The following is a 15,454-nucleotide window of genomic DNA, read 5'->3' as shown; positions in this document are numbered from 1 at the left end:
CCAAAGAACCACACCAGAGTTTGTGTGGATAAAAGCCAATGACTGTGTTGAATCTAAGCCATATTAACCAGACCCAGCAGGCTACATTTTGAGAGTTAATTTTAACCAGGCCATACAGCTTAGGTATAAAAACCAGACATATAGAATGTCTTTGTCATTTTAAGAATAAGAGACAGTAATAAGAGTTATTAAGAAACAACCCCAGTGTAGCATTGTAAATACAATACAAATCCCCACGCCAATTTATACGGCTCTGAAGTCCTTATAAAACCTGCCCTCAGATTGGACAGATTCTAAATCATTTGTATTCATCTCTGCACTTCAAACTGCACTGTCCAGACCTGTTAACGTCAATGTATTTTGTAACATCAGCTGCTCAAAATCACAACCATGATAGTCCACTTCGAAAAACAGCAGAATTGTAATAATGCGTTGTAAAGATTAGTCATTGTTTGCCAATGTTGAAGGTTCTGAGGTCAACTCGTAAAATATTTCTCACACATTTTAGACTGAGGCAACAAGTTTCTAAATTTCTGAAAGGTCTTTTGTTTGTGTCTGTTTCTCAGACATCATTACTGTGGCAAATGTATTGCTATTTTTCCAGATTGCAGCCTTGTTATACAGAATCCAATGCTTTGGCAGCGTGTGCGGGGTGGTGGCTGTGGTTGCGGGTTGCTCAACACAAGATCACACTGGGAGTGTAAAGGGGAAATTGCAACAGGGAGTTTTCATGAACTTCTGCTTAACTTGTAAACGTGCCTTACACAATCCCATGTCCATAAAAGTTCCTATCCTTTTAGCTCTGAACATTGGCAATTCAGCCCAGGAAGCAGAAGCAATCAATCAATTGGTTGAATGCTGGAGATGACAGCAGCTGGAATTTTCCAGTGAAAAGAGAACACTATGAGTAACCCCATTGCTTTTTCTACATGTTGTGTTGTACATAACATCATCTAAATGGGTTAACTGTTCACTGGTTGAATGGGTTTATACATAAAATATGTCAGATGTGACAGAGATAAAACATGTTTTGCATTGGTTGGTCATAAAATGCAAATGTTTTTTGTAAGCCCTCTTGGCCCTATCATTCCTATAGTATACGTTTACAAATCTATATTTTGGAGATTTTCCCATTATTCCCTATTGTTTTACTCAAGAACAGATGGATGAGATGGATGACGTGTCTGTCCATGACCAAAGTGGAGTCATCCTAATTATGTGGCCAGGTAGGCTATTTCAGGCGTCAACCACATGTGAATTCCAAGCATGGTGGTTACACGTACATTTTGTGTGTTTTTTTTTCTCTCCCAGATCACAAAATTGCATGATAATCTTGCAATGATGCTGCCTAAAAGGGATTTGGATCAGTACCAATGTTAAGGGAGGGCTCACTTTCTCAAAGAAACTGTAACCCATGTGTAGATTTGACCAAGGACTAGATTTAGTTTAGTGTCACAGACATTTAAGCCACACTTGTGCAGCATCAACTGGTTCTGCCATGACATTTTGTAATACCTTTGGTTACTGTCCAGCCTGACCACAGTCTGTCTTGCCAAAATAAGTTTCGGAAATATCAAGTGTCTGCAATTCCATATTATTTTCGATTTCTGAAACAATAATTTTTTTTAATGTGAACTACCGACGCTGTTACCTCATCTGGACCCTTTATTGTTTTGGACCTGCCATTCGATGTGTACTGTAGGACCTTATGGAAACATACATGTTTTCATATCCTATTTATGTATTTGTAAGAATTGTATGATCCAAAAGTATTTTTACACCAATTTGTGTATGGTTTGAAAGCAGTGGGATAATGTGTACGTGCTCCTAGACTTGAGTTGATCCAAATGCTGTAATCTATTGTATACACAACAAAGACACTGCATGCCACAAAACACAGAAGAGGGAGAAACAAAGGCTCATAGTTCCACATCCATGCTTCTTTCTGTTTCTCCTTATATAACCTGCAACAGAAAACAACGTATGTAATATCAAGTGTTGTATGTATTTAAAAAGACAGTGATGTTCTGAACTATCAGAAGTGAAACGGGGTCTTATGGATACTAGTTTGAAGTTTAAAGCTGACATATGTATTTTGTTCATATTTACCTTTCATAAAAAATTGTTTCAGTTAAAATAATTACATTTTCAGCCATTTATTAAAAAGTGTTGTAAAATAAGTTCCTTGATAAGTTGAATATGTATTTAAAATATTTCTTGCACTATTTACTGCTTACAAGATAGGGCCAATAGTGTTGACTGTACAACCATCAATGCAATTGTTGTTAGTATTGACATCCCATATTTAAGGAAAAGGATAACTCATACTTTAGCCTTAATCCTACCCTTAAAAAAAACATAAAAAAGTACAAAACTGTTAATGTGAAGCTGCAAATGATATTATTGTATAATCCTTAAGGTATGTAACCGGTTTATATTTTAAGCATGTAATTCTTGAAAAATACATTGGAGTCAAAACAAGCATACATTCATTTCTTTATTCAGAAATAGTTTTGTCCCTTTCAGGCAATTAAAAATATAAGATTTTCTTTTTTTTACTGCTTTTTCTCACATTGGTATTTCACAGACGTTGAAATATTTCTCCATAAATAAGTACAAAATACATTTGTTTTCCTTAGACACAAATAAATATCATAATAAATATATTAGTTTAAGTTAAACAACACAAGGCAACCAATAACCGAAAGGAATACTGTGGTGTTAAAGTCCCTGAACCAGGTTGTCAAATAAACGGGACAATTAATGATGGGGTGCAATTTACAAACTAGAAAAGATAGCAGAATGTTTTACATAATAAATCTCGTAAAGTTTGTCAGGATACAGATATTAAAATCCAAACTCACTGACATACATTTTGCGGCTAGCACACTTTGATCTTTTAGCATTCTGCAACTTACTGTATACATGCTTGCACCCCAGGTCTCAGGAAAATGACATGGTCACACACACACACACACACACACACACACACACACACACACACACACACACACACACACACACACACACACACACACACGCACGCACGCACGCACGCACACGCATGCACGCACACACACACACACACACACACACACACACACACACACACACACACACACACACACACACACACACACACACACACACACAAGCAGAATGAAGTATGAAGCTTTGGTTGAATGCTACTGGGAGACTTGACAGTTTCTCCCATTTAGGATTAGCTGTAAAGTGCATATCACAGATAAAATGGCATCAATGACACATGTCAGGTCTCACTGATTAAGGCTACTGAATCAAACATACTGTTTGTGGCACCAAGGGTAAATAGCCTATGAGGCATGGAGAATCTTTAAGGCATAGGAATTAATGATTCACTAAAGATAAGCCATTTTGATCACTACAGATTTAAGGTAAGTACAAACCAGAATATTTACTGGCATTGTCAAGACCTGCAGAGGAGTTCATTTTTATGGAAGACCACATACAAAGGTCGAATAAGCTACATAATATTTGTATACAAATATTCTGATAACATTTGGGTACTAAAATCATCTCATCATGTGTAGTTTTCCCAAGTCAAGTTCCATTTTAACGTAATTAAGAACTTTAAGTGTTATTATTGTTTAAAAAATGGACTTGTCCTGATCAGATCTGGCTCTGCAGAAAGTTCAGATAAATAAGCGTTGTTAACAGTCGCCTTCAGCTCCTTCCCTTTTCCATCCCTTTAGTCGGACAGGGATAGACGCTCAAACACAGTGAGCCTCTTACTGGCTGCGTCTAATGTTGGAGACTCGGTTCCACTGGAGCCTCCACTGCTGCTGCTGTAGCTGTCCTCCAGGGAGTCCTCGGAGGAAAAACGCTGGAGGCCAGCAGGCTTCATGAATCCTGCGTTGCCTCCGGGACCAGAAAAGGGCATGTCCTGCTTGTGCCCATCCTCAATGCTGTTGAAGACTCTGTTGTTGTTGTCGTTAAAGTTATTTCCATGGCCACACACACAGCGTGAGGCCTTTGGCTCCATGATGGGAGGAATGTTGTGGATGTCTCCGGTGCTGGCACGGGTCTGATGGTTGCCAAACTGGAATGCTGTTGGCTCCCGCTGCAGGGAGTCACCAAACACTGGGGAGAGGAGGTCAGCGGGAGGTGGGGAAACAGACGGAGCACGGCTGAAGCCTAGGTTAGGATCATTGAAGGATGAGAGGAATGAGGGAGGAGGTGAGCTGCGTGAAGAGCCCAGGAAGCCACCGAAGCTGACACTTTGGCGCAACTGGTGGCGTGGATTCTGACCACCAGGAGTTGGTTGCTGCTGATTCTGGTATTTGGAAGATGGTAGCGGACCTCCACTGATTTTGTCCTCATGGAGAAAGTGGCAGCGTGAGCCATAGGGGCAGTAACCGAAGTTGTAGAAGGTTCTGCAGGGCTCTGTCTTGTACTTGGGGTGGCGGAACAATCCACGCAGCTCGGCCTCGCCATGGGCAAACTGGCACTTGCTGCCATACTTGCAGCTGCCAGTCTCCTGGAAGCCACGGCAAAGCTCTGTCTTGTAACGATTGGGGGCCACCAATTGTTGAATCTGGGGTGGGAGGTTAGACGAGGGAGCAAAGCCAGGCGGCGGAGCCACAGTGGTAGTAGAGGGAAAAGCGTCCAGGTTAGACAGCTTTCTGAAGGAGGACAGCAGGCTGCTGCTGGACTCCGTCAGGCTCATGGAGCGGTCAGGCCTGAAGGGGGGCTGTTTCGGATTGGATTCAGGGCCCTGGCTCCAGATGTTGGAGGACCAGAAAGGGCTGCCGTTTTCATTATTGTTAACATGCTCAGTGCTCAAGCTGTGGCTCGAGGAGGGAGGAGGGGAGGGGGGAGAGAAGAAGGAGGCTGACCGGTGCAGCCGACTCTGCCCCGGGGCTTTGATTTGAGATTGTTTCGGAAGCAACGCTTCATCCAGGGCCAGGTTCATAAGGTTCTGTTACAGAAGATTGACAAAGTTACTATACACGCCTTTATTACTAATTTCAAATAAATATATCGTATTATGAATTTTTATTGTTAACCTATTTCCTACAAAACCGTCTATTTAGAGTATTTTTCATTATCAACAAACGATAACATGATCTAGAATAGGTTAATATTAAGGATATAACATTTTTCTTGAAGAACGAAATAAGACACAAAAGCCAAAACAATGTATTTAAGATAGAAGACAACAAAACAAAAATGTAAAGTCACCAAAAAAACAAACTTTCATCTGCCAAGTTTCATGCAATTACGAAATACAGATTAAATGTATATTATTGCAGTTTTGACTGTTTCTATTTCCCTTGAATATTCAGAGAGTGGAAGTTTGAAATTGAAGAAACAAACAAGCTTGTCTATTTTGTCTCATTAAATCTTCAAACTGAAGAAATCCTCTGTGACTAAACTCGGTTAAAAAAGAATTCACTGTCAAATCAGTGATTCACGGAGGAATACAAATGCCCAAGAATAAACAACCACTTGTGGAGAGGAGTTACAAAGCTGACCCTCTCACACTTTATAAAGCTTTTTTTTCCCAAACTAAATTCCTAAACTTCGACTCACCTTCGTGAAGATGTCAAGCATTTCGGACATGCTGTATCCCTTTGGCCAAAAAGAAGAAGATTCAGCTTTGATCCAGGGTTGACTGTTTGTACCTGTTTCCAGACGTTAGTCAAGTTAGATTTCAGCTCAGGCTTTATGTGCCTCAGAAACCCCTCCCCCAGATCTAGGAGGAGTTTCCACTGCTATGTTCCCGGATGACCATACCTCCGCCTCAAGTTTCACAGTGAGCTCAGAGGGCGGGTGCTCAAACAACAACACAAAAAAAAGAAAGAAAGAAAACTGTATTTTTAGCTATAGCTGTGTGAAATGCTTCAGTTTCGTAGTCACGTGAAAGCAAAGTGGCTTATTTACATAGCTCTCATGCATGCTCTCCATCTAGGCCTATAGCACACACTTGTTTTTCCTACGTTTATTCTTATTCTCTATGTTCATTTAGAGATTTCCTGCAGAGTCATACATTATTCCAGCTGTGTGAAATGGTTCTGGATCTGAAGCACCCAGTTGTGAAGTGGCAGATAAGGCTGTTGTTTAAACCTTTACACCGTCATCTCACCTTTAAGTTAAGCTGGCTTTTCTGTAGCAAACACTTGAACACTCATACACAGGCATATATTTACAGTATATACATTCCTATGACTAATGGTGGGTTTTCAGGAAGTGTAATAGATCATCTTGTCATCCCGATCACGTACTGTACATTTTCTAAGCATTCTCATTTCCTAGAGAGCTGAGAATCACTGAACTGACGGAATCATTGTTTGACAGAATCATTGTTTGACGGAAATCATGCACCTATATTTCCTCTTATTTACTTTGGTTTCGGTTGTGATTGGGGGATCCAATATTCCACCAAAGCAGTGAACAAGTCCAACAGTTATCAGAACTCAACCAACAGGAGTATTGATTAGCAGAAGACAGAAACCTTCGGGCTGAAAACAAGATAGACCTGAGTAAAAATAAACACCAGGCCTAAGCAATCTATACAGAATCAACCCCAATACTTATCTGCTGTTCTTACATCAGAAATACCATGTTCCTCTAGCATTTCTTCCACCATAAATTCTATACTCTGTACATTTTAACCATACCACGCACATTTTGAAAGTTGATTTTATGAAAGCTTCATAAGGAAGAATATTTATGACTAACAGCAGAAATCATTCTTCAACTTGTCACTTCATAAACAAAACTGAAAATGTTATTACCAGAAGTTTATTGTCAGTGTTTTTTCCCCCCTTCTTCTAGTTTCTATGGTGAGTGTTGCGGCAGTCTTTTTGTTTTCCTTCTCCTAGGACTTCAGAGAAGCGAGCAGCTCAAACCATATTACAGTAAAAAGCGTGCTATTTTGTAAGGTACTATTTAATGCACTCATTCAGGGTCATTTCCTTGATAAACACATCACAAAGGCTGTATTCATACAGAGCCACCTGACTTGCATATCTAAACTGATATTGTATCCTATACATATGTTTATAGCACATTAAATCAATTATAAAGCTTGAAATAGCTTTATAATCTGATTAGAGCTATTGACTCTTGGCCAAAGAAGCTTTGCTTTGTGTTTCATTCATGAAATCAGATGAATACAGAAGAGATTACTTAGACTTAGCTGTGGGATATGTGGGAAATGGTGGCGGGCAAAGCAGAGAGATAAGCAAGAAAGAGTCCTGGCCTGACCTGGTGAAACTCCAATAAATGACTTATACACACGTAAATGATCTGATGTAAGCAATGTTATCACCTTCCGTTTTCTTTCTACAAGTCGTTTCTGCTAATCGGTAGACTACATCTTTTTCTTAACTGCTTCTTGATTCACCCACTCACATGAGTCATATTCAGTCCTGGCAATGACGGGTTCATACGTTCTAATAATTGTTGTGCAATTATTGAAAATCAGTGTAAAATTGATGGCTAAGCAAAAAAGGGTGCCACCAGAAAAAACACCAAACAGATTATGAAATTTAGAAGACACATAACTAGTATTACATGATTTGAAGGTATACCAAATGGTCTTTATCTTGTGGAAATGTAGTTGTTGATTTTTGCTTAGCGTGCACTAAATGTAATCCAGGCCCATGATACAAGACCATATTTAACATCTATTTCTAAGCAATCAATCATTTTGCTTACAAGGTATGTTGTTAGAGCCATGACAACAAAGTTTTGGCTGCCAATTTTTTTACTCACATTATTTTGAAAAGTATTGAAATACTTGAGTCAGGAGAGGTAGGAGATTTAGGTCTAGCAGGTCATCTTAGATTGTCTGATTCAAACATTTGATAATTTGCAAAAAACACACATTGCAATGATCAAATGCCTGTAGAAAATCAGCAGAATATTTTTTTATTGTATCCAGTCTACACTATACTCATTTTAGGAGTCATGCTTTTGTTAAACAATGAGTCTGTTTGAAAAGATCACACAGCTCTACTAGAAGAAAAAAGTCTCTCAAAAAGAAAATACACACGGGAAGCAATATGAAAATGAAGTAAAACACCCAATTCAAATATTGTTGATATACTATCTTATCACTTAAATAAATAAGTATGAGACAACCCTAATTTCAATACAATTTCCCGCCAGAATACATCTCTGTTCTCCCCCTACTGTTCTCACTTCTTGTTCAGTGTATACATAGTTACATCAGAGACTTTAGTTTTCATACATTTAAATACCATTTGTTTGTTGTTGGGTTTTATTTTAATGAACAAATGTAGCATTCATTATTTATATGCTTTCGTATGGATACTCGATTATTAAGATTTTCATGTCAGAATCTTCCAGTGAGCATTGCCCCCCCGTTTATTCCAACTCACAGCCCTGTTACGCAGACAGATGGACAGACATGCCGACAGAAGCCAAACAGGCCTCTCGTGTTCAGCTATTAATAAATGCAGCGAGTTAAAAATAACTTGCTCAACTATAAATCTGACAGCATTACATACTTTGGAAAGTATAGTTTAGGGCTGTATAAAGGGTGTGGAAAAGTTCTCCCTCTCCTTTTCATTTTCTTGTACCTTTTTAGAAACGTTCTCATCCGGAAGACAGATAAATTGGTATGGGCGGTAAAGGTAAGAAAATGGCTGCAGTGACATGCATGTCGGGAATATGCGTTTCTGTGTGTGTGTGTGTGTGTGTGTGTGTGTGTGTGTGTGTGTGTGTGTGTGTGTGTGTGTGTGTGTGTGTGTGTGTGTGTGTGTGTGTGTGTGTGTGTGTGTGTGTGTGTGTGTGTGTGTGTGTGTGTGTGTGTGTGTGTGTGTGTGTGTGTGTGTGTGTGTGTGTGTGTGTGTGTGTGTGTGTGTTGTGGTTACCTCACTATACTTGTTTCTATTCTGTCTCTTGCCTCAGTTGCACGGAAAGTCACTCTAACAGGGAGGGGCACACACACACATGCTCACACAAACACAAGCTTAAAGAAGCATTCCTGCTGACGGTGGATTCCAGGTTGTTGTGTATCTTTTTTTCCCTTTTTTCCCCCTTTGTTGACTAAGTGAGCGAGTGCTAAATGTCAGGTTTTCCACTGGGGTTTTTCTTAAGTGACATGCCAGAGATGTAGTTTTCTAACATGTTTGGACCTGATCGCACAACACTGCATCAGAGATCTAATAAAAACAGTGAGTAAGTATGTGTAAACTATGCGAATATGTGTAGTAAAGAAATCGATGCAATAGGATGCAAAGATCTCACTACTCCATAAACAAATATAAAGTAAGATCTTGGAGAACCTGGAAGATGGTTAAGGGGATCAGTTGTTATCAATCTTAAAAATATATTTCTTATTATGAAAACATATATTACACTATGTAAATGTGTTTACCATGTAATTGTTAAGGGGTGACATAGTACAGGAAAACCATTTGTCCTCTGGAAAAGCCCCTTTTTTCAGAGCCTAAAAAGCATCCGGCCACTATGCATAATTTGATTTTGTAACATACGTTCCCTCTCTTTGCTACAAACTGGCATGCACATAAAGGAAATTGGTATTGTGTCATGAAGAACAAGCTTCATACAAAATAAACCCCACATCCCTATAGTGTGCCGTCATGGCGTGTACTGTGATTGTGTAATGTCACTAAGCTCTACAGATGGATCATTAACTAGGCCTGTGTTTACCCTTATCAAGCATGTAGCATCTGCGTTTACATGTTACTCAATCAGAATACTAGGTATTTGGTTGAAAGCAACGTCAGAAAATGTTTAAATTCATAATATCATCGATTATTATGGCAGTGTTCAACTGTGTTGTGGTGCAAAAAATCAACTTAATAATTCCTTCTGAACTGCATCTGCCATCATGACTATAAAACATTTATACTTGCAACACTGAAGCGGGGTTTCATTTAATAAAGAGTATATTTTTATCCCTTAAGGATTCCTTTCTAAAGACAACTCATGCTATTCATCCCTGAAAGGATTTAGGGACTTTTTGGATCTGACTCATTGGATGGTTAAAAAAACTGCCAAGTCATCATCATGTGGCACATGGTGACTGCCAGGTGAGGTTAAGATGCAACAATGACTGCTGAGGGCTGCTGATGTTTCCAATATACTGAAACAAAATTGATACTGCTGACAAAGACATTAAACATTAGTTTTACCAATTTAGATTTGAATAAATAGTTCCTCTTTAGATTCTATCACTTTTATTTTTGTTTCATTTTCTTTATCCCTTCAGCCTGGGGCTAGTTCCTCATAACGCCCCTCTACAGACACAGTTTCACCAGCCCGTGCCTCTAATAAGTGATTATTTGCAAATATTTAACCCAGCCCTCCGTAACATCGCTATGGTGACATGCCAAACATTGCACACACTAGCAGGCACGGGTTCAACAGTTACTTAGCAACAGCCGTGTAGCAGGTTTGCCGCCACAGATATGTAATGTGAACACGCTGCTCAGGCCTGTGAACCTACAGTCGATTCATCAGGATGAGAGAACAAGTTGGAGTAAGAGGAGAGATGGGAGCACGAGGAGTCAGGAGAGAAAGTGAGTCAGTGGTCAGGTGCCCATGTTGACATTACAGCCGGGGAAAGTACCTGCCTTTCCAAATAGTATACAGCATATTAGGAAGGCCGGTACAAAGTGTCTCCATTTGTATCTTATATGTCATGGAACAGATAAGCGTGTTTCTCTGTTGGATAATTTGATAGGGCCTCTGGACTTTGGAAGTCTTTCACCGGACTCACACTACAGCACAATGCATTGCGAACGTGCAAAGACATGCGCAACTCTGAGGGTCATTTGACTAGACAGAAATAGTTCTTAATCCAAGGAACAAATAACTCTGGGAGGGCAGGATTTCGGTTTAGGCTTCAGTGTAAACTGTGTGTTTTACAGGGGAGGTGTTACAACCACATTACAAACGATTATAGACAAACCAGGACAAATATATGCATTTCGTTTTTGATAAAATGAAGTAACGCATTGTTCTCTGTAGCGGTATGCTGATGTTCAGAAATCCCCACATGTTGTAATAATACCTGGTCTCTATGTACACATCAGTCCATACGCACGGTAAATTATGAGAGACATTACCAGTAATCCAGTTGGTCAAAATAAATGATGACTTCTCTGAATTTTTTGTGTATGTGTCAGCGTTAAGAGGCAACCAAGAAGACATGCAACACTCATTGGACAGTCATCTTCTGGGGTTTTCCTTTCTAAAGAATTGTAGTGACCCTCATTTCCTCAAATTAAACATGTTACCAACTCTATTTCCTGGTCTCTTCCCTCCTCATTTGCACATTTATCTCTATCAGTTTATGTTATACATATATGTTGAATAACTGTGTTATTGTTTTGAAATTCACATGTTATGTGAGGAATGTGGGTTTATAAAACCTGCGTGATTAATAGGGTAAATCAATGGCGCTTAAGATGATTTCTTAACTTCACCTGATTGAATTCACTAAGAAATAACAGGTTTGTTATCAACAATAAGTTCTAAATGAATAACAGATTGCAGAATTATTTAAACAAACAATACATACAGATGCATAAACTTGACCAATGAGGTCACCTTCATGTTTGGTTTGAAACTTTTCCACACTAAGGGACGGCTGTTCTGAGGAGTTTGTCTGACTGTGAGCTGAAGGGGTTAAAGATGCACACAACACAAAGGCATAGTGCGTGTCACCCAGCAGCATGACTCTGGACTGGTTGGTCTTGTTTCTGCAGGGCTTCATCTCGAGGCGGGACCAGGCATGATGAAGCTAATAACTCAAAAGCAATCACTCAAAAAAATTAATCACATGTGAACCGCGGTAGGCCTTATGCCTCTGACACAAAGTTTGGAGTTGAAATGTTGTACTTTTTCTAATGATTTGCATTTGTGAGAGAGAGTATAGTGTTGCAAGGCCTTGGCAGGCATAACTTTCACAGAGTGTTCAAATGTAATGTGAGTGTAACAACCCTATTGATTTCAGAATATTAAATGTTGTATTTAATGCTCACATAGCCTGTCAGTAATGAGGAAATTACTGTCCTGCTTCCCCTATCAGTGGTTTTGGAGGAATTTCTGCTGTGGGCCAAACTCTGTCAAAAGACAGATGTTCAAAAAGATATGGCAATAACTCAAATGAAGTGCTGAATTCTTACCATGGCAGCTGCAAAAGCAATTTAGGATGCTGTTAGAATTAACGCTTGTGCTTTTCAGCGAGTTGTTTTTTTGCTTGAGGTGAGGCTGAAGTGGTGGAGTAGTAACCGAGGGAAATCTGGGCAGTGTGTTTGTGTGTATGTGCACAAGTGTGTGTCTATTCCAAAAGGGGGTTTTCTCCACAGAGTTATACATTTCTCATCTACATCCCAAACAAATTTCTCAGTGTGAAGTTTTTCCCCCGTCAGGAACAAACAGGCACTTAAAAAAAAAATCTCACATCAGCTTTATGCCACAACCCTTCCCACTCACAGGAAAAGATTGTGGCACAAAACAGATCTAATTCAACAGTGGAATTTGTAAGATCCCAAGACAAATACATCCACATTATTTAACATTGTGGACGCTCCTAAAAATGCTGCAGAAAGTGAAAACTCTGTCCTAACTCTGTTTTAAGTGGCAAGTCACGTGAATGCAGCAGATATTTGGCAATGCTTCCTTTAGTTCCTTACTTTACCTGTAAAGTCAGAGTGAGAGCAAACCACAAAAGAGAGTTAGAAACAAAAAGAGAGAAACGGCTAATGAGATTCAACTTCTTGTGCAAGAGGACATTATCTTGGTCATGTTGCAAGAGGGAGTTTTGCAACAACTGCAACACTATACAGTTCAATAATTTAAGATGTATTTGCACAACATGTACTATTTTATGTTCTAGTATTTGTGTTCTAATTTAGCTAGCTTTAGCAAGGTTATTTACATGTCATTGTGGTTAAACAGTTATTTTAGGGATTGTTGAGTGAGACAGCCTACATACAGCTAAGGTGAGTACATTTATGGGTCTTCTAAATGTAATGTAGTACTTCATTCTGTACGCTTTGAGGTTGATATTGTTTTAAATACAAGCTTGGAAGTGTTTTCCTAACTTTTGATAGGTGTTGCTCTTCAATCTTACAACTTAAACGGAGTTAATGCAGCTTTATAAATAGTGCATTCATTCAAAAAACTAAATTAACATTCCATCAGTCTGGCTTTCATACTGTTTCAAATACTGAGCTATCCTTCAAAAACATCAGCATGTTGGCACCATTAAAGCTTTATCAGCACGTTGGTGACCCTCCCCTCTGAGTGTGTGTGCTTGTTTGTGTGTGTTCAGCAGGTTCTCTCTTAGTTCAAGGTCACCACAGTGTGTTGTCAGGAGATATCTACATGCGTTGCTACATTATGACTCACTCAGTGTGGAGGTGTTTCCCGCTGTGCTGACCCTTGATTCTGTACCACAGACGGAGCAGACGGGCTCTGTGGCTGCCATCCAGGTGTCCTCCTGTCCACTGGGCAACACGTCCAGCTACAAGAACTCAGCGTGTTATTTTTGGGACTATTTAATCATGCTGTTGTTTGGCCAAAGCTGTAAGGATACGGTCAGATTTCAGTGTAAACGAATCTAGTCCACCGGGGGTAAAGAAAATATGGTGTACACAAAATAGATTACAGTTGAATACAAAGTCAGACATTTATTTTTGTCTAAGGCCATTTGACTAGGCAAATACGATTTCATAAAATCTACAAAGTACAAGGAAGAAGTACTATTTATTACGGCTTAATGGAAATGTACACGTTGGCTGGTTTTCAGACCAGAAACAAAAGAGGATAATATTACATTTAACTTCTTAGACGCTTTTATCCAATACTAGTTGTACACTGTGTTTATCTGTGTTGTGCCAGGAAACACATTCTCCAGTTACAGGAAATCATTGACTTGCAGTCTATTGGGAGAGTTTTCAAAACTCCAACCTTTCATCTCTCTTATCACAAACTCTTCAGTCTTAAGCAATACTGTTGGGATATCATATGAAATAGTATACTAGATAGTCTGTTTCTAACTTTTTGTTTCCTTTTTATCGACTATTTACTTTGTTTCCCCCCGAGCATGTGTGTCACCTCCCACTGAGACGCTACACAAATTCTCTGAAGTTCTACTATTTCTCAAAACTCCGGTCGTTTCCCCCTCCTCCATTTCCCTTCCCATTTTTCCAGAGCCCCAGCGCTCTTCCTTCTCACAAGGAAATGGGGCCAGGTTGCAGAAGAATGAGGGGGGGAGGGATAGATTGGAAGCCACAGTAGGAAAATGAAACAAATGAAACAAAATGTTCTCAACTACAATGAGCTTGGGCTCGGGAAAAACAGCTTACAGTTTATAAACTGCCTTTAAATGAGATGATAACCTCGCCTTAAACCAACATTATACATGAACTGTGCCATGATTGTCACATTATAGTGGGAGCTTGTTTAGTTTCAGAATTGATTTATTATGAAGTTGCCTCATTAATGCCTGAAATCAAACTATATGCATCTTAGAAAGCCCCCAGGGATAAGAGCTGTGTTTAATGTGAGGAGTTGAGAAGAGAGCAGAGATGAACATATTGAAATGTTATCTAACAGCTTCCAGTAAAACAGTAGTTTTCTGGATAATACGCACACGGGAGGGATGGTGTAATATTGAGTGTCCTTTGCATAATACTATTTTAAAGATGCAGTAACAGTTGTCAGAGTTTGATGCTATAATAAACAATTATAAACATTATTTTTCAAAAGTTTTCCCTCATTTAATAAACGAGCATATCTGAGTTTACTGGTAATAATTAGAGATACATTTAATGGAAGAAACACATGTAAAAACAAAGCAATTTAAATAAGAAATCCCCCAGAATGTCCTGTCTTTTTTATCCTTGAGGAAAGTTTACTCAAAGTCTCGTAAAAATGTCTCTTGAGGTGCTGCCAGGAGATTATGACTGTCATAAGGAAATGTATTTATGCTTTGTTTCTTCCTTATTTGAACATGCTTAAATACACTGAATGATGTTCAGTCCAAGTATTTCTAACTTCATTTTAGTAATTTGTTTTTTAAAGTAGTGAATATCCTTTAAGCTTAGCTTTTATGAATTGATTTAATGTAATGAACTCATCTTTGTTCATGTGTATGCTTTGGCAACATGTTTTGACATCAAAATGTAATGCCAATAAGGCTTCATTGAATTTAACTGATTGATAATCAGAAACCTGGTAGTTTGCTTTTCTGGTTTCAGGGTATTTCACCTTTGTTTATAATCCTTTAAGACTGTCAGAAGAGAATGCTTGCTGCTGCAGGGCCAAAGGAGAACATATTGCTCTTGTTTAAGGTTTGCACTGTTCCTCTGGTTTTAGAGAGGTGTATGACTCGATCTTTGCTATTTTCAAGATTTAAGATAGCAAAGATCGAGTCATACAGATGGCTTGCAGGTGGAAGAGTCTG

The 15,454-nt window shown here is 39.1% G+C and overlaps 1 protein-coding gene across 1 annotated transcript; it reads right to left on the bottom strand.

Moving 5' to 3' along the window:
• Positions 1–2,484: 2,484 nt before the first annotated feature.
• On the bottom strand, positions 2,485–5,672 carry LOC117457587 (mRNA decay activator protein ZFP36). The gene is made up of 2 exons (XM_034097742.2): positions 5,572–5,672; positions 2,485–4,957 (listed from the first exon to the last, which is right to left on the bottom strand). Exons 1-2 carry the CDS (start codon positions 5,599–5,601, stop codon positions 3,728–3,730), a joined length of 1,260 nt encoding a protein of 419 aa, XP_033953633.1. The 5' UTR covers positions 5,602–5,672; the 3' UTR covers positions 2,485–3,727.
• Positions 5,673–15,454: the final 9,782 nt, after the last annotated feature.

The sequence above is a fragment of the Pseudochaenichthys georgianus genome, chromosome 13, assembly GCF_902827115.2.
Source record: "Pseudochaenichthys georgianus chromosome 13, fPseGeo1.2, whole genome shotgun sequence".
Lineage (NCBI taxonomy): Eukaryota > Metazoa > Chordata > Actinopteri > Perciformes > Channichthyidae > Pseudochaenichthys > Pseudochaenichthys georgianus.
This window is presented reverse-complemented; position numbering and strand designations above follow the sequence as displayed.

What these genes read in the sequence shown, in the direction of transcription:
- LOC117457587 (XM_034097742.2), bottom strand. Translation starts at nt 5,601, where the DNA reads ATGTCCGAAATGCTTGACATCTTCACGAAG. An exon ending in TGCTTGACATCTTCACGAAG is followed by an intron (nt 4,958 to 5,571) that starts GTGAGTCGAAGT and finishes CTTCTGTAACAG; the next exon opens with AACCTTATGAACCTGGCCCT.